Below are 19540 nucleotides of genomic sequence, written 5' to 3' on the forward strand. Positions count from 1 at the left end.
ATGAAAGAAAAGGAAAGAAAATGGGACAGTCACAGATTGCAGAAGCCTAAAGAGACAAAGCACAAACTGCAGCATGATATTCGAGATTGAATGCTGAAACAAAAAAAAGGACTTTGTGGAAAAACTGGTAAACTTGAATACAATCTGCACTTTCATTAATGCTAGTATATCAATGTAAATTTCTTTGTGTTAATAATTATGCTGTAGTCATATTAGATGTTAGCATTCATGAAGCTGAGTAAAGTGCATGAAGAAACTCTAAGTTTGAAAATATCTAAATAAAAAGTTAAATATGGTGGATTAATAACTAGAAGTCAAAATGAGTTTATAAGAACTATGAACTGGATTGAGCAAGCATTTATTACATGTCCATTGACCCTATAGCATGGACAACCATAGCCCCTATGCAGATTATACATTGGTTGCCACAATACCTCACCAAATGTCAGAATATTGAAGAACTGAGGCAAATTATGAATCTTGAAAGAGCCGACCAACTCTACGGAATACAGAAGTAGAGATAATTTTATTCCCGTCTTTGCAGTCCCACACAAAGTACAGTATCTCTCATTTAATAGCTGCTTAATAAAAGTCTGTTGAAAGAAGTAAGATGACGGATGGAAATTTGAGGTTACAGGTTTACAGCCCAATTCTTTCAAAGTTTAATTTTTTCAAGACACGTGCTAGAGGGGAAAAAATGTAGTACCATTTCTTTTGCCCTAATATCTTAATATGTTGATCACCCTTAAGTGATATGGCCCATCTAATATAGTTTATTCCTCTTTTTAACTACCTAATGTGACAAGAAAAATTAGACATGTATGTTTTTCTTCCCCAAGAATCTGTCTTGTTTTCTCATTGTAATACTAAATCCCTTTTAAAGGTAAGTAAAATAAGAAAATATAATGATAACAATGGAAAAGTAAATTAATTAGACAAGTCTATGAGATCCTTCTAAGCTAGTATTTGGAAATAGTCCATGGACCTGAGACATTTTGAAAATTTCACTTTTGTGGGTCAATCTCAGACTTACCAATCTAGAATCTTTATGGGGTGTGGCTTATAAGCAGCTACAAAGCTGCTTAAAAAAAATAAATAAACAACAAATACAATAATAATGTAATTAAAAATTTTCAAAGTACTGACCTACCAGCCGAGCATGAAACTGAGAGCATGAGCTTCAATTTTATTGATACTTAAGATTTTGTGTTTGTTTTTCTAGATGGCATACTTACTCTTAGCCAATTATTTTGTGTATGTACCAAAAAACAGTCAATTAAAAATCACTGTATGCCTGCATTACAAAAATACATACATGTTTTATTGACATAGGTGGTAACATGATTGCAATGTGTATTAACACCTATAAATTTGTGAGTTTAAAAAGAAATGCTGGTATAAAAAGAATGTTTAACACTAGATTTCAGAGAATACAATCCTTTATCGTGGGACTGCTTTAAAAATACACTGAGAACAAAATTAATTCTGAATAAAAATCTAAATTTATGCTAAAAACCAGATTTTAATTCTCAAGAAGGTACATAATGATAAGCAATTACTTTGCTAATTTGGCTCTTATTTTTATCCTGTCAATGTAAGGTAATATACATATTATCCAGAACTGTCATCAAAACCACCAACATGGGCTTCCCTGGTGGCGCAGTGGTTGAGAATCTGCCTGCCAATGCAGGGGACATGGGTTCGCGCCCTGGTCTGGGAGGATCCCACATGCCGCGGAGCTACTAGGCCCGTGAGCCACAACTACTGAGCCTGCGCATCTGGAGCCTGTGCTCCACAACAAGAGAGGCCGCGATAGTGAGAGGCCCGCGCACCGCTATAAAGAGTGGCCCCCGCTCACCGCAACTAGAGAAAGCCCTCGCACAGAAACGAAGACCCAACACAGCCAAAAAATTAATTAATTAATTAATTAATTAAAAAAAAAAAAACCACCAACATGTTTTCCATCAACTTCCTAATATCATTAAGGGTCCGTTATATAGGAAATAGAGCTCTGTGCTAACAACCACAGCAGCAGCAAAAACAACAGATCCAAGTCATCATGTTGGGAATTCATGGGGTTCAGATTTGTAGTCAAGGGATATATAGTTATATGCCAAAAACTTTATGGTGAATTTTGCAAATATTACACAATGTTTTCTCTTCTTGTTGTCTGATTGTAAACCTGAAAACAGGTATAAGAGTGCTGAAAGAGAAGGGGGTTTCCTTTTGATGACTAAATCCCTGGTAAGTCTAATTTTATCATCCTCTTTTCATTACTGTGTGCCTGTGTGTGTGTTTCTCACAGTGAGACAGTTTTTATTTTTACATGCCTACACCTTCCAGTAAGCTTTAAGGAAAGTGCCTTTAATGACAAGAAGACAAAATGCCTTCACTGACTAAATGTTAGTTAAAGGAACAAATGGGTAAATAAAATGGGAACACCGTGAACATGAGAGATACTAAAGGATTAAGCATACTTTTTATAAGGTCAGGTCCCTTTGGGTTACTCAAGCAGAATGCTAAATGTCTGAAACAAACTTGCATTAATATCAAACCAGTTTCAGTTTTAGTTATTTATCATGTATTTATGTCAATATAACTAGGCAAATAAATTCTCTAATTTCTAGTGAAATCATGTTGTATTTTAATTTTTTGTTTTAAATATAACAAATCATTTTACCTTTTGTAGGCTTTTTATCATTGACTTGAAAACTACTGTTTGGCAATGAATTAGTTATTGCCTGAGGCCATAGAAAACCATGTGCTTCATGTTGGAAACAAAGATGGTCCTGACCACACACACGGAACAATCTGGCTACGTCATAGGTTAAGTTCTTCGTTTGGTCATAGCTCACCAATAGAAAGAAAGGATATGTGATAGAAGAAAAAGTATAGGGAATTCTACCATTAACATGTAAAATAAGCAGGATGTTTCCTTTTATATATATATATATTTATATGTATATTATATTTTATATATTATGTGTAAATATATGTATATATTTATATATACCATTTTGTAAAATATATATTATTTTATTATGTTTTATATATATGTATTTCAAAATTTAGCAATGATTTACTGAGTCCAAGGAACTATTAGATATGTCCACCTAATATCTTACTAAGCTTCTAAAATGACCCTGTTAATTAACTGTTAAGTGTTGAAATTTAAGACTGCTACACATAGGTATTATTAAATTTCCAAATTATAGAACAACCTTTATATTTTCTAAGAATACCATATAATTAAATTACAGCAGGTAAGCTTTTAAGTATATGATTTGGGTCCCAGTGATAGACTAGGGTAGAGGATGGTATATCTCCAGAGGAATCTCTTCAAAAATCATTCCAGATAGATGTCTTTTAGAGTGCAACCAATTCCTCACGATTGTGAACTTGGAATTTTTGCATTAGCACTTGTCAGTTCCATTTTTAAAAAAATGAAAATCATATATAAATTGTTAACTTGAAGTCATTAAATATTTGCTTCGCATCTGTTACTCTTCTCATTATGGGAGTCTAGGTCAATGCTGATTATCAGGTCTTTGGACTTGGATCCTCTCTAACTTTTGATACCGTTTTTCAGCAGGGAAGTCAAAGGTCTGAGTTGATAGAGATGGTGGGGAACAGTTTCACGGAGGTGATTTTCTTCATCCTCTCTGGATTTGCAAATCACCCTGAACTACAAGTCAGCCTTTTCTGGATGTTTCTCTTTATCTCTTCACTGTTTTGGGGAACATTGGACTAATTATGTTAATCTGAATTGACTCTCAACTTCACACATCTATATACTTTTTCCTTAGTAATTTAGCATTAATTGACATATTTTATTCCTCTACTGTAACAACCAAAGCACTGGTAAATTTCCAGTCAAATCAGAAAACCATCTTCTTTGTTGGCTGCTTTGTTCAAATGTCCTTTTTTGTGGGTTTGGTGTGTAGTGAGTATTTTCTTCTGGGATCAATGGCCGATGACCGCTATGAAGCTATCTGCAATCCTTTATTGGTTTCAGTGGTCATGTCCCAGAAAGTGTGCAACTGGCTGGGAGTCATGCCATATACAATAGGCTTCACCAATTCTCTGATATCCATCTGTGTGATCAGCAGTTTGGCATTCTGTGATGCCAGCATCAGTCACTTTTTCTGTGACACCACAGCTCTTTTGGCGCTATCCTGCGTGCATGCATTCAGCACAGAAATGGTGATCTTTGTTTTAGCCGGGTTCACCCTGCTTAGTTCTCTCTTCCTCACCACAATCACCTACATTGCCATCATCTCAGCCATCCTGAAGATCCACTCTGCAGCAGGCAGACAGAAAGCCTTTTCCACCTGTGCCTCCCACCTCATGGGGGTGACCATCTTCTCTGTGTCCCTGATTTTCACATATTTGCAGCCAGATAACACACCATCCTGGACCCAGGCACAGGTGACATCTGTATTTTCTACCATTGTCATTGAACGCTGAATCCATTCATCTATAGTTTGAGGAACAAAGACGTAAAAAATACTCTCCTGAGAGTCATACACAGAAAACTATTTCCATGACAAATCTCTGCATGTTGCAATTAAAGCAAACCTGGATGGTTTCAAGCATTCAGTTTCTCCAACAATTAGGAAAATAGTAGAGTAACCCCAAAGGCATAACACAAACTAAGTAATAACTTAGAGTCTTGACACACGGGAGATGAATTATCATTTTATTTGTTTATATGGAATACTGAATCACCGTGTAAGGATTTCATTTCAGTACATAAATAATTCAGACATAGACATGCATGAATTAGTAAAGAAAGCCTCTGAACGCAGACTAAATCCCTCCCAGAACATTCTTGAGTGAGCATGTTATCACACTAAAATATGTTAAACAGTTATTAAATTGATTTTTCATATGGTTTGATGTTTTGTTTTCTCAGCCATCAACAAATCGATAGTAGAAAATTAGCAGATAAAAAGAGTTTTAAATATTATTAATGAGAAATGATAGCCTGAGAGCAAAGGAAAGAGTGCAGAATTAACAAAAGCAAATGTAAGTCAAGGGTTGGAGGGACAAGTTGTTGACATTATTTCAGTGATAACTAGTGATGACAAGAGACATTGGGTAATATAGAGAAATCTCTTGCTAATGTGGATTTATTTTGCCATAATAGTTAAAAATTTGATCATTTATCTGCAAAAGATGATGTTTGATTATGCAGAAATATGATGTGTTTATGAAGTGGAGTTCCAAATCCATCAAAACATCAGTTTAATTTCTTAATCACCGTAATGTGCCTCCTTAAGTTCAAAGATTTGATAAACTTTTAAAGGTGTGTGTGTGTGTGTGTGTGCGTGCACGCAGATGAATGAAGTACCAGATGTAGGGTAACTCTTGAGGCATTTTGGAGACATATATATAGAGAGATTCTCATTTCTCCAAATCAGGCAGAAGAACTTTGTTAATTCTATAGTATTAAGAGGAGGAACTGTGCTTTTGTTTTATTTTTCCTTGAAAAGAGACTTTAACATAAACGTTTTTAATGAACTCTCCCAGACATTGTTACAAAATGACCCCTGGAAAAAATGTAACCCTCAGTACTGCCTTTACTGTGCATGAATCGTTGAGTAGTAACCAAAGGAGTGGGGCAATCATCTTTAAATATTTATTGAAAGGAATTGAAGATTAATTTAATGAGGTGTTTTTAAAAGAAAATGTGTGTTTTTAGTGTTTCTCTCCAACAAGATTGTACGCTTTTTGAGAGAAGAGATTGTTTAGTAATATTTTTGCTCTCCACAGCATGTAGCAAATGTATTACATATGCAATACGTAAGTAAATGTTTTCTTTGCTTTTTGTTTGCTTGTGAAAGCACAATGATGAATTCATTAAGGTCAAGGATTCTAACTTACTCAAGTTTATATCTTTCTTTGGTATTTGGACAGTCCTATGCATATTAGCACTCAAAAAGCATTAGTTTAGTTGAAAATTCTATTTCTGAAATTCTCTCAAAAACATCTATTATTTATATATAAAAAAAGGCTTAGTGATTAACAGATTTCTTTTCAAATGATTTTTTTCCTTCATGGTTAGGATATAGAAATGAGTGTACACAGATTGATACTTTGTTTATATGATTTTGATTCTTTGGAGTCAGCTAGTTAGGCCTTCTCATATATTGTACATCACAAACAAATTTCCTATGAAGATAATCAGTCTCCAGTCTTGGCAGTAGCTGAAGATAATTTATGCAAAGTGATCTGTGTATGCATATGTATATATTTTGTTTTAAATTTTTAATTTTCTTCTCTGATCTATATTCCTGGTGTCTGACTCCTTCAAACTTCATTTTACAATGGAATATTTTACACTGTGAATTATTGTAAGTGACAGCTTACGAAACAATATGCATTATTTTAGGGACACATTGAGTCTACTGCTTTATCTCATCACTCATTCCTTTAATTAAGCCTATGTGAGAATTTTTTTCCTTCTAAGCACAGTGTCTGATTCTGGTTGGTTGCTCTCATTTTTTCATCATCATGATTGAGAATTATTAAACTGATTATACTTCCCTTTCTTTCTTTTTCTACCTGTAATTTTCATTCATGCATTATAACCACAATGCTCAAATTTTTATAATTGTGTGAAACATCATGGCTGTTGAATCTTATTTATATTTACCCTGGTTCTAATTGTATGTATTATTTTTATTTTCATTTGCATTGAATATGTATTCTTCTGTAGATAAATTCAATACATTATATTTATTTAGTATGAATAATTATGTATCTAATTTTTATTTTTATGTTTTAATGTTTCCTTGCTAGTCTCTAAGAGGAAAACTGTGCCACGCATTTCTTTTTAATCATAAGAGGTAGAAATATATTTTATTTGTTCAGTTATGATTAAATGTCCCATACAATTAAATTTCCCTGTACATTTTTCAATATGCTCTTCATACTTATCCCTCTTGTACTTTCCGTCATTTCTAGAATAAAGAAAAAAGAAAAAGAAAACTATATAAATATATATGTATAGCATAGTTATAACTGTAATGAATTAGGGAATGAAACTATATCATCATTAAATCAAGAGAGATTTTAAAAATCTCTGATCAGGCTTTGGTTTCTGCTATGACACAGTAAATGGTATAAGAATAGCCTGAAATCATAAATAACACAAAACATGAACAAAATGAGTTCCAATGTTAGAAAATATTAAGCATGAAAAACTTGTTCCTGGTAATTTTGCAGCCACCATGGTTTTTGAGGGCCATGTACGTTGAAAATTACCATTAGTCTCTCATTTGGCTTAACTCCCAAGGTTACCTATTGTCAACTAGGTTTGTGCGGGCTTTTTAATCTGCAAATAAGCCTGTGTCAATGAAAAATTAACTGGTTGCTCTAGGAAGGAAATGGAAAATTTTATTCAATCCAGGTTGAGGATTATAAACTGGGAACAACCCCTCATCAAGCTCCAAGAACTGTCCTGCCCATTAGAGGTCAAAGGACAGTTATTTAAATTTTGGAGACAGAGGGCTGAACATGAAATGACCTATTATTGGCAGTGTACACAACCCAGATCAAAGCAAGTAATGTGTCATGGTCATCGTGGCCCCGTATAAAATCAAGAAGGACTGTTATATTTTAAGGAGTTGTCTTGCTGATGCTGGGATAACGTTGCTCTTTATGGTTGAGCAGGTATTTTTGCCGATGGGGGAGGTTTTGTCAATGCATCATGCAGATACATAATGCAGAGTAAAGGGGAGAGAGGAGGCCAAACGCCAGAGAAAAACTTTTTTGTTTAAATTTTTCTTTTCTTGCCATAAAACATGACTTTTATTTCACATCTGTTTTAGCAGCACTTCGTTTTGATGAGTCGAATTGCCCTTCCAAAGTTCATACAATACATACAAAAGTAGCTCCATTATCCACACCAACAAATTATCTCCTGAAATTCTGGAGTATGAGCAGACTTTCCTGGAAGAGTCACTTTTAAATCTACATGAAAATTGGTTTCATTATCATGAATTAATGAAAGAGTCACAAGAATATTTTAATCTGATTCGAAGTTAATCCCTTTTTAAAGACTTCCTTTGGTTCCTCATCTTGGATAAACAAGCCTCGATAAAATACTTAAGATCTGATGAACACTCCTGGAGGGAAGTTGGTTATGGGGTATCAGTCAATGTGCAATACATGAAATTATGGGTTTTATAGAAGGATAGTATAACATTGGTCATATTACATTATGAAATTATAGTTACAAAATGAGAATGGATACTGAATATACTGTGTGATAATAATTATGCAAACCTAGAGGCATACAAATAAACATTCTATGAACAAAAAAATTTGGAGAAATTCATTTAAATGTTACAACAGTTTTGAATTGCTTTTGAATCATTCTTTGAATTTTGTTATATTTTAATTTTCTTTCTAATGAACATATTTACCCTATAATAGTGTCATACATTTAAATATAAAAGTTTCATTGTGAAAAATGCGTCATTCCATCCCTGATGGTTTCAATCATAGACTAATTAAGAATTTCTCTAGAAATAGTTTCTCTACCACCCCAGGCATCAATTTAGAGCATCACAAAGGAAGGCCAAACAATTAGGCTCTTCATTCTGTGGCTTCTAAGGGAAAAGACAACTAGCTTCTCAAAACCTAGCATAGCTGCATTTAGTCCCTGAACTTTTTTCCTTGGAGACATGCTAAGCAATCCTCCTTGGAAACTGGTCCACAGGGATGACCAAATGTTGCGTTATTATCAATCCCCAATATATGAGGTTCTCAAATTATCAGGGTGAAAGGCAAACCATACTCTGCTCTGCTTACATATGTACCCAGAAGATCCCTGAAACTCTTTTTAGACATAACTTCCTGGCAAATTTTACAGTTGATCAGGAGCTGAAGAAAATTTCTATGTCGATTTATTTTTCCCTCAGAATAAAACAAAATGAGTGCACTAAAATTTAAAAAGAACTTATTTCAAAGAAAAATATATTATGCTACAGAATATTATGTTACATAAATCGTCTTCATATTTTATTTGTGAGCAAAATTTGAGGTTGACATACTTCTAAACAAATAATATTGGAAGAAAGAGTTTTTTCACCAACTTTGGCTCCCGGTAAGTGTTATTCTCAAAATTAAAAGGTTTTAGTTAAGATCAGATAAAACGGAGACATTATCAGAAGAATATGTATATAGATATCATTTAGACCGTGCCCTAAGTAATGCCAGGATTTGTGAAACCTGAAATATAGAGTTGATGTAATCAGGGCCTGCAATCAATGTGCATGTTTTAGCAATATAATTTTAGAAGAAATTTAATTTTGAATGGCCAAGTTTGGAAAACATCATAACTTTGGAAATTAATACTAATATATGGTCTATAATTTTAATACACCCTACTAAAGTCCACTAAGGTTGAAATTTCTTTTTCATTAGTATTAAATCATATTGATTTAAAAGAACAGTACATGGTGCATTAAAGCTCTTCTTCTATCATTGTTTTTGTATATCTATCATTTTTTTCCTCAGGTTTGCTGAAATTAATTACAAATAGGACATAGTAATATGAACATGCCCTATGGAGTCAATCTAAATTGGTAGAATTCCAGAGCCAATATTTAATAGCTCTGAATAAGTTACCTAAATTTTCTGTGCCCTTTTTCTCATCTAAAAAAAATTGTGGGGCTTCCCTGGTGGCGCAGTGGTTGAGAATCTGCCTGCTAATGCAGGGGACACGGGTTCGAGCCCTGGTCTGGGAAGATCCCACATGCCGCGGAGCAACTAGGCCCGTGAGCCACAACTACTGAGCCTGCGCGTCTGGAGCCTGTGCTCTGCAACAAGACAGGCAGCGATAGTGAGAGGCCCGCGCACCGCGATGAAGAGTGGCCCCCGCTTGCTGCAGCTAGAGGAAGCCCTCGCACAGAAACGAAGACCCAACACAGCCAAATAAATAAATAAATAATAATTTTAAAAAAAAATTGTGGCTAACAGTACTACATATGGTCTAATAATCTCATGGGGATTAAATGTATTAATAACGGGAAGCATTTAGAACAGTGTCAGGCTTATTCTAATTATTTAATATATTAACTTTTATTATATTATATCCAAATGTCAATTTATACCTGTTTCTATATTTGGCAATCAAATTAAGATTTTTCTCTTCATACACTGTACAGCCCTCATTATCCGCACTTCCTGGAAACATTAAGCTAATATAAATATGTCGTGTCATTCACAGAAACAAAAATCTTTTTGAAGTAATTCCTGCTCAGTGTTAAATTTGATTTCTCAACAGTTTAGAGCATTTGAAAACTATGGGTAGAAGGAATAGCACACATGTGTCTGACTTCATCCTCATGGGACTGACAGATTCTGAAGAGATCCAGCTGGTCCTCTTTACGCTATTTCTCCTGATATACCTGATCACTGTGTTGCTGAATGCAGGGATGATGTTGGTAATCCACCTGGATCTCCAGCTTCACACCCCCATGTATTTTTTCCTCAGTCACCTGTCATTTCTTGACCTCAGTTACTCAACCGTCATCACCCCTAAAACCTTACAAAACTTACTGACTTCCACCAAGTATATTTCATACCTGAACTGCTTCACCCAGATGAATTGCTTTATCTTCTTGAGTGCCACTGAATGTTCTCTTCTCTCCTCAATGGCGTATGATCGCTACGTAGCTATCTGCAATCCTCTGCATTACCCAGTTGTTATGGCCACAAGACGCTGCTGCTCCCTAGTCTTTGGTTCCTATTTGATTGGCTTTATGGACGCCTTTGTCAATGTGCTTTGCATGAGCAGATTGCACTTCTGCAACTCGAACATAATCTATCACTTTTTCTGTGATGCACCCCCAATTTTAGCTCTGTCCTGCACTGACACGCATGACACTGAAATCACGATATCCGTTTTCGCTGGCTCCACCCTGATGGTATCTCTTCTCACAATATCTGTGTCCTATGTGTGCATCCTATCTACTATCCTGAAAATTACTTCCACTTCAGGGAAGCGAAAAGCCTTCTCTACTTGTGCCTCCCATCTGCTGGGAGTTACCATCTTTTATAGTACTCTGATGTTTACTTATTTAAAACCAAGTAAGTCCTACTCCTTGGGAAAAGATCAAGTGGCTTCTGTTTTTTATACTATTGTCATCCCCATGCTGAATCCACTCGTTTATAGTCTTAGAAACAAAGAAGTAAAAAATGCTCTCATTAGAGTTATGCCAAAGAGAAAAGGCTCCAGGCAATTAAAATAACAGTGATGCTAAAGTTTAAGTTCATCTTTTTTCTTTTTTTTCTTCCCTGTAGTGTATTTCTTTGGTCTCTTTACAGAAACAGTTGAATCCTTTTTCTTTCTTTCTTTCTTTCTTCTGTTGAACCATTCTTTGCTTGACCAAATATGATCTTGGGCATTTCTAAGAATATGCTTTTAGAAATCCGCATTGTATTTGGAAACCATGAAACATGTTCAATCTATGGTCTAAATATATGTGGTTTTAAGGGCAACTGATTTGCAAAATGAAAAATATAGTTGTCACCTTTTAAACTATATCATACACATTCCAATGCATAATCCACTTCAGAGAATTTTATGAGGGAAAAGAGTTCCCTTTGGGGAACAATGATAACACTTTTAGAAATTATTGCATTCATTTTGTGGAGAAGCAATATAGCAGAATGATCATAAGCACTTACTTTGGAAACAAACATTCCAGGATGTAGATTCCAGATCTGCTACCCTTTTAGCTGTATAACCCTTTAAAAATCACTGAAACTTTAAGCCTCCAGTTTCCTCAACTGCACAAAATAAATAATAAGTCCAGGCCCATGGAGTTACTGTAAAGATTAAACCAGATAATAGATGTAAACCATTTAAGGAAGTACTAATAAATGCTGGCCATTATCATTAGAACACTCACATTCCTGAGTATTAATGCACAATGTCTTTTCTTAAAGAATATTCACTTGTGTTTTATAAATTACTTTTGGCTGATTTAAAGGACAAACACACAAACAGCTAAGGAAAAACTCAGCACTTCACAATTTTGGATTTAGAATGGCATATGTTAATATTGGATAAAATTTGAAGAATACTGAAAATTTAAGGAAATAGAAACGCCCTAACAGTTAACAACAGCTTTGTGTGTGTTCATCTAGATTGATAGTTATGTATGTACATGCATATGTTATATACATAAGCAATATTTCTGTCATTTCCTACATACTTTTTTGCAGCTTTCAGTATACACTTGCAAGTTTAACCTTTGATTATTCCCTTGTCATTGGAATCTAAGGTGAATGTGTTTTTGGTACATGGGAAAAATCGAGACTCTCATATTGCAATGCCTTGGACATGAAATGTTTGTAAATTCATCAAGTTAAAGATCTGCATGCAGTGATATCACTTTGGTGGCTATCTGAAAACATTAAAAATCCTACCATTCTTTGATGTGTCAACAAGCTTCAGTATATTGCTTTTTTGTTGAAATTCTGTGTATTTAAAAATATCATTGCCTTTCTTCTGATTTCTATAGGTTTGTTTTGATCATTGAAAATAAATTCTTGAATTAAATTATTGACTCACGTGTTTTAAAATTTGTAGCAGAGACAAGTTGTAAAGCTACGAAGTTACAATGAATTCAGATTTTGTGGCAACCCATATACTTTAGTCAGGTAGAGAGCTAAAATTTCTTTTCTTTTTAAATTTTTCCTCTACCTAATCTTATCTCACTTTCTTTTCTTATCTCACTTTCTTATCTCACTTTCACTACCTTTCTTGTAAGTATTTTGAAGCAAGTTATTAGGTAAATACAAATTTAGGATCATTTTTCCTTCCTATTTAAGTTCACCACCAACCACACCAAAGGCCGGTCTTCATCCAAAGAAGGTGATGTTGTGTATATGGTGGGATTGGAAGGGAGTCCTCTATTATGATGTCCTTCCAGAAAACCAAATGATTAATTCCAGCAAGTACTGCTCCCAACTAGACCAACTGAAAGCAGCACTCAAAGAAAAGTGTCCAGAATTAGTCAAGAGAAAATGCAAAATTTTCCATCACGATAATGCAAGACCGTGTGTTTCTTTGATGACAAGGCAAAAACTGTTGCAGCTTGGCTGGGAAGTTCTGATTCATCCAGCGTATTCACCAGTCATTGTACCTTCAGATTTCCATTTATTTCGATCTTTACAAAGCTCTCTTAATGGAAAAAATTTCAATTCCCTGGAAGACTGTAAAAGGCAACTGGAACAGTTCTTTGCTCAAAAAGATAAAAAGTTTTGGGAAGATGGAATTATGAAGTTGCCTGAAAAATGGCAGAAGGTAGTGGAACAAAAGTGTGAATATGCTGTTTGGTAACGTTCTTGGTGAGAATAACAAATGTGTCTTTTATTTTTACTTAAAAACCGAAGGCACTTTTTGGCCAACCCAATATCTTATGCTTTCTCTAATACGTGTTAAATCCTTCCTTTGAGATTTTATTTTCAGCTTTTGTGGGATTTTTTTTCATTTTACAATGCCATTTGTTTCTCTTTTCTTTTAAACAATTTGAATGATGTATAATTGATATATAAAGCAATGCACATATTGAATACACAGATTTTGATGAATCTGGACATATGCCTACATCCATGAAACCATCACCACAATCTAGGTAATAGACGTATCCAACATCTCTAAAAGTTTCCTCCTGTCTCTTTGTTTTGTTTTGTTTGACTTTTTTCTTATTGTTGTAGGAACTCTTAATGTAAGATCTAACCTCTTAACAAAATTTCAAGTACACAAAAGAGTATTGTTAACTATAAGCTGTATGTTATACTACAGATGTCTAGAATTTATTCATCTCCCATAAGTGAAACTTTATGCGCATTGAACAACAGTTCCCCATTTCCCCCTGCCCCCAGAGAGACACCTGCTATCCCATGTCCATTGCAGCCTTATTCACAAAAGCCAAATATGAAAACAACCCAATGCCCATCATCATTAAAGAGTGTATGAAGAAAATGTAATTATATTCATAAAATGGTGTATTATTCAGAGTTAGAAAAGAGAGAAAACCTGCCATTTGCATAACATGGATAATAACATGGATTAAACTGAAAGCCACTCTACCTAGTGAAATAAGAGTCTCCAAAGGACAAATACTGCATGTTTCCCCTTATAAGAGGTATCTAAAATAGCCACTTCATAGACGCTGAGAATAGAATGTTTCTGTTTAAATTTATTTCTCTCTTGAAATATTTCATCATAAACATTTTTTTCTAACTTTTTCTCTATTTTCTCTAATATGTTAATCATAGTATTTTTTGAAGTCCTTTTCTATCTCCAACATTTAGGTGTCCTATGGTCCTGCTTTTATTCTGTGCTTTTTTTCACTCTTTTTCTTACTTTCTGGCTTATTGCCTAAGAATAAAGGGTTCATAGAAACTAGAGACAACATTACTTTCTACACGGAAGGGTTTCACTTTGTTAATTCAATTATTAATTGGGCTGGGGCTGGACTGGTTTGGAGTCAGAACTCATTTTCCTTCCAGTTTGTCCCTATTCTGGGGTATAGAATTCCCAAGATATTGATTAGGAGGTGAGCCCCTCTCTTTCTCTCTCTCTCTCTCCAGCCCTCAAACACTGCAGAAAATCTAGTTTTAACATTATGAAGGTGTGAAATTAGCCTCCTGCCCTGCACATCTTCAAATTCCAGCAAAGATCTTGAGGGGGCTACTGGCCTTGTGTTTGATGCATGCCTCTTGCCTCCGGTGGGATGTTATCAACCAAGCACCTAGAGACTGAGAAAGATTTCACTTTGTCTTTCCAGCTCAGTCTGAGTCTCCAGAGTCTGAATCTCCTTGTGCTTCAGAAAGAAAATTCTAGCCCTTCTGTGCCTGACTAAAAGCATGATCAAAATCTGGCAAACATTTTGAGGAGGAGACCTGCACTACCTTTGCTGCTGGCTCTTCCCTCTAGCAGGACGTGGTGTCTTCTGAGCACCACAAGAGTGCAAAAGATGTCAGTCTGCCTCTGTGGCCCAGAACCAGCTTCTTAGACCCTTCTACCCCCTTCCCATCCCATTTCCTGTGGGGAAAAACAGCTGTGCAGTTAAGCTCCCAGATAGCCCAGTTCGTCTTGTCAGACCACAAGACTGTGTAAAGCTCCAGTTTTCTCTTTCCCCAGAGTAGTCACAGGACACAGGTTCAGAATCTGAATCTGTAGCCCTCCCTTTGATGGATTGCAATCTTTAATATTTGTATTATTTGGGACACTGCCAAAAGTTCCTCTCTGCTTTTCAGAAGTTCTGCACTTAGGTCAGTCTTTATACCAATCATTTATCTATCTATCTATCTATCTATCTATCTATCTATCTATCATCTATTGTCTGTCTGTCCCTCTATCTGCTTATTTATTTATTTGGTCTCTGGGCCTGCTCAGGTCCAGAATACGTCTAATGCTGTGAGAGGAAGTACAACCACGTGTAGTGAAACGTGCAAAGCATCTGCTGAAAACTCCACTGGTTCCTCTGAACACTTGCAGAACCTGCCATGCACCCCAAGACTGCATTTTCCAGTGTGCTGTGCATCAATAAGACAAAGATCAGCTCACTTCTCTAAGTTTACACCTCTCTGAATTCTAAACCACTTCAGTTCTCTTTTCCTTAACAGCTACTCACTTTTATCAACAGATAACATATGTATCTTATCTTGCTTTTCTTGTTATTTTTGCATAAATGCTGTTTTAACTACAACCATCCATCCAGAAGTAAAAGTGGTCTCTCATCTTGTAAGCGCTTTTCCCTATGTTTTCCTCAACTTTTTTTTTTGGAAACATGTCAAGCTTACAGAAGAGATTCAGGAAAAATACAAATTTGCAAGAATAAACAATCGTTCATGTATCACTTTGCTATAAATACCAATTGCAATTGCTACAGTTGTTTTATCCCTCTCTCAACTTCTCTCTCATCTCATCTATATATAGACATAAAATTCTAATGGCATGCAGATCTTATACCTATTTCTTTCCTCTTAACTAATTTATCTTACTAGTGACACATACAAAATCTCCCACTCACATAAACCCTTTCTTTAAAAAAAGGTATATTTTTATAAATTAAAAATAAATTTATACATGTATTTGTTTATGCATTATAATTATATGATATTATTTTATAATATCCAGTACATATTCATGCTTTCTCAAGTTTTGAGATCTAACATTAGGTGACATAGTCATCTCCCCATAATACTCTACAAGCTCTGTTCAGTGTGCTGTATCACATAATTGTTTTTTGCAATATTTTGACTCATTTAAAGTCAGATATCCTTGAACTTGACTGAATTATACAACTTTTCATATTGTTTCTCTCTTGTAGAATTTCAGCTCTTAACAGATGCATATCTGTATCTATATTTATATTTGTATAGCTATCTATCTATTTATCTATCTATCATCTATCTAATTCATCTACCTATCTATAAAACTTAGAAGTGGTATGTTTATTCTCTCTTTACAAGTAAACAAATTGTGTTTAGCAAATTTAAGTATCTTGCTCACTGTTATGGAACTAGTATACACTATCCTTTGATGTGTATTCAGACTTTTTCTTGGCCCCATAATATGTTCAAATTGGAAAATATTGTATGTGCTTGAAAAAATATATACATTGTAGGTTTTTGGATGTGTTACTGTATTTTGTTTACTTGCCTGTTAAAACAGTCTTGGAGTCATCTTTGACTACTCTCTTTCCCTCACCATCTTGCCAGGTCTAACATCTGCACAACACCTTGTATTAGTTTTTCTCACAATTTTCACCATGTCAACGCTGGTCTAACACGCCATCAACTCTTCGCTAAATTGTTGTGCATCTTCGTTCCTGGACTTCTGTCTTCCACTTCTGCAATGGTATGGTCTATTTATTCTCTATACTTCAGCCAGAATGAGCTTGTTCAGTTGTAAGTTGGATCATGTCACTTTTCTGACTCCCCACTGTGCCTTTTTCTTCACTCAGATTCAAAGCCTGTACATATAACAGACATAATCTGGGCCTCTTTTCCTCTCTGGCGACATCTCTTGCTTCACTTCTTCTTTCTGTCTTTGTTCCAGTTCTGATCTTTTGTTATTTCTTAAACATTCTAGGAAAACTCTCACCTCTTTGGCATTGTTCTTGACTATACTCTCTTCACAGAAAGACTTCCTTTAGAAATTCTAATGACGTGCAGATCTTACATCTATATTTTTTTCTCTTAACCAATTTATCTGACTAGTAACACAGGTTCAAAACCTCCCAGTCATGTAAAGCCTTTTCTCTAAAAAGAAAGAAAGAAAGAAAAGAAAAAGAAAAAGAAACCCTAATCATTTCTCAAGTCTTGTGGATGATTTTCATGAAGTGTCTCTTGAATTTGTCCCCTTCTCTGTATTGCTCACCGGCAACACTTCTTACCCATATCAGGATAACTTTTCCCTAATTTGTTCTTTGACTTTCCAAAATGTTGATAACAGTAATATCCTGGGAAATTTCTTAAAGCATGCTATTTGCATTTCATTGATAGTTTTATTTATTAATGATTGAGAGAGTCTAAAACATGTTATACTAGTATTAAAGGGCCTACATACATATGGCCTTAAATAACTTGCCAGGCATATTTTCTACTGATTTTGCTTTAGAAATCCATGCTAGAACTAAATTCGTATATTTTCTTATATTTTAATAGTCCTTCCCACTTACCATATTCCTCCATTGCCAATCTTCTATCAGCTATAGCTCCATACCTTAAATCTCTTTAGGTTTGGATCACACAGAGTACAATAAACATAACTCAATAAAAATGTGTTGAATGAACAAATTATAACTAATGAGAGTTTATAATAGACATTTTTCTAAGCCATTTTTCTAAGATACTATTAAGATATGCAATTTAAATGCAAAATTGAAGAATATATTTTTACTTGAGTGATGGCATTTTTAGAACAAAAAATAATGGTATGATCTAAGAAAACCATGCCAAAGAAACATTTCAGTTTTTCTCTGGCATAGCAATGCATTTGATAAATGCCTACTGTTGGAGTATTCTTTTGATTTGACTCAATGTCAGATTCTTTGAAATCTATGGTGAGCTCTTTCAGAGTTTATCATGAGGATTTGTTAGAAAAAAGATATCAGTTTTTCAAGAATGAAGCTATTAAGTCACAAAAAAAATGAATGGTGAAATAGAGTGATTTACAGTCTTCTTGTACTCAACACTTGTGTCTCAAATTGCATGAGAGAGTCTTGATTAAGGTTGTGTTTGTGATTGTATCTGTGATACAATTTTAAAGAAAGTCTATCTATTTTCAGAATAATGTTAGGTTTGCAAAGCCATAGACAAGATTGAGCCAAGTGGAGGTTCTCTTCTGCCATACTGACCATTTTGCTGCGTCTTTCACATCCTTATTCCTCAGACTGTAAATCAGTGGGTTTAGCATGGGGATCAGCAACGTATAAAACACATTAGAGACTTTCTCCTGTTCCAAGGAATACTGAGAGCTTGGCTGGATGTAACTAAAGGTCACAGACCCATAGAGTAAAGTCACAGCAGTCAGATGGGAAGCACAAGTGGAGAAGGCTTTGAGCCTCCCCTCAGCTGAGCGGATTCTCTGGATGGCCATGATGATGCGAATGTAAGAGACCATGATGGTAATAAAAGTGAACATTGCAAGGACCCCAGAGAATATCAAAAGCAGCATTTCATTGTTATGGGCATCTGAACAAGAGAGCCTCAGAAGAGGGGGAATATCACAGAAATAATGATTCACAATGTTAGGACCACAGAAGTCTAGTTTGAGCAAACCTATCATGTGTGTCAGGGAGTTAATGAGCCCCGCCAAGTAACATACAAGAACCATCTGAATACAGTCCCTTTGGGTCATAATGGCTGTATACAGCAAGGGGTTGACTATTGCTACACAGCATTCATAAGCCATCATAGACAGGAGGATGCCTTCTGTGGTTACATACACTGCAAAAAAGAAACTTTGTAGAACACAGCCAGAAAATGTGCTGGACTTGTGTTTTGAAAAGAAGTCAACCAGCATTTTATGTGCAAAGACAGTAGAATAGCAGACATCACAAAAAGAGAGGTTGCTAAGGAAGAAGTACATTGGAGTATGAAGCTGGGCATTTAGCCAGATCAATATGATCATCCCACACTTACCTACCAGAGTGATAAAATAAATAAGGGTAAACAGCAAAAAGAGAGGGATCTGCAAATTAGGATTTTCAGTTAAACCTACCAGAAGGAATTCCTTCACATGTGTATGATTCCAACCTGCCATGCATTCAGGTTTGTATAGCTCTTTAGCTGCAGAATATGATGGTATCACTCAGATGAAAAACAAATATATACATATATGATTTCTCCATGATCTGGTGTCCATAATAGCAGGGAGCAGTGGATTTCAGCAGTGGACCGTGTGTGTACCAGACAATTCATTTATAGTGACTCAAAATTTTGCAACTAGAGATTATTTTATTCCTTCCTTCTCAGTTTCCACATCATCAACATTGCAATA

The 19540-nt window shown here is 35.1% G+C and overlaps 3 protein-coding genes across 3 annotated transcripts; 2 read left to right on the top strand and 1 right to left on the bottom strand.

Annotated features, from left to right (window-relative positions):
* The first annotated feature begins 3619 nt into the window (after positions 1 to 3619).
* Positions 3620 to 4547, top strand: LOC103007872 (olfactory receptor 8I2-like). The gene is given in 3 exon segments (XM_028166192.1): positions 3620 to 3713; positions 3716 to 4456; positions 4459 to 4547. Coding segments are annotated over 3 exon segments (924 nt in total).
* A 5769-nt stretch (positions 4548 to 10316) lies between these two features.
* Positions 10317 to 11264, top strand: LOC103007571 (olfactory receptor 8H1-like). The gene has a single exon (XM_007181242.2). The coding sequence runs from the start codon at positions 10317 to 10319 to the stop codon at positions 11262 to 11264; it is 948 nt and encodes a 315-aa protein (XP_007181304.2).
* Positions 11265 to 18322: 7058 nt separating this feature from the next.
* Positions 18323 to 19303, bottom strand: LOC103020052 (olfactory receptor 1052-like). The gene has a single exon (XM_007181263.1). The coding sequence runs from the start codon at positions 19301 to 19303 to the stop codon at positions 18323 to 18325; it is 981 nt and encodes a 326-aa protein (XP_007181325.1).
* Positions 19304 to 19540: the final 237 nt, after the last annotated feature.

Source organism: Balaenoptera acutorostrata, chromosome 9, assembly GCF_949987535.1.
Source record: "Balaenoptera acutorostrata chromosome 9, mBalAcu1.1, whole genome shotgun sequence".
Classification (NCBI taxonomy): Eukaryota; Metazoa; Chordata; class Mammalia; order Artiodactyla; family Balaenopteridae; genus Balaenoptera; species Balaenoptera acutorostrata.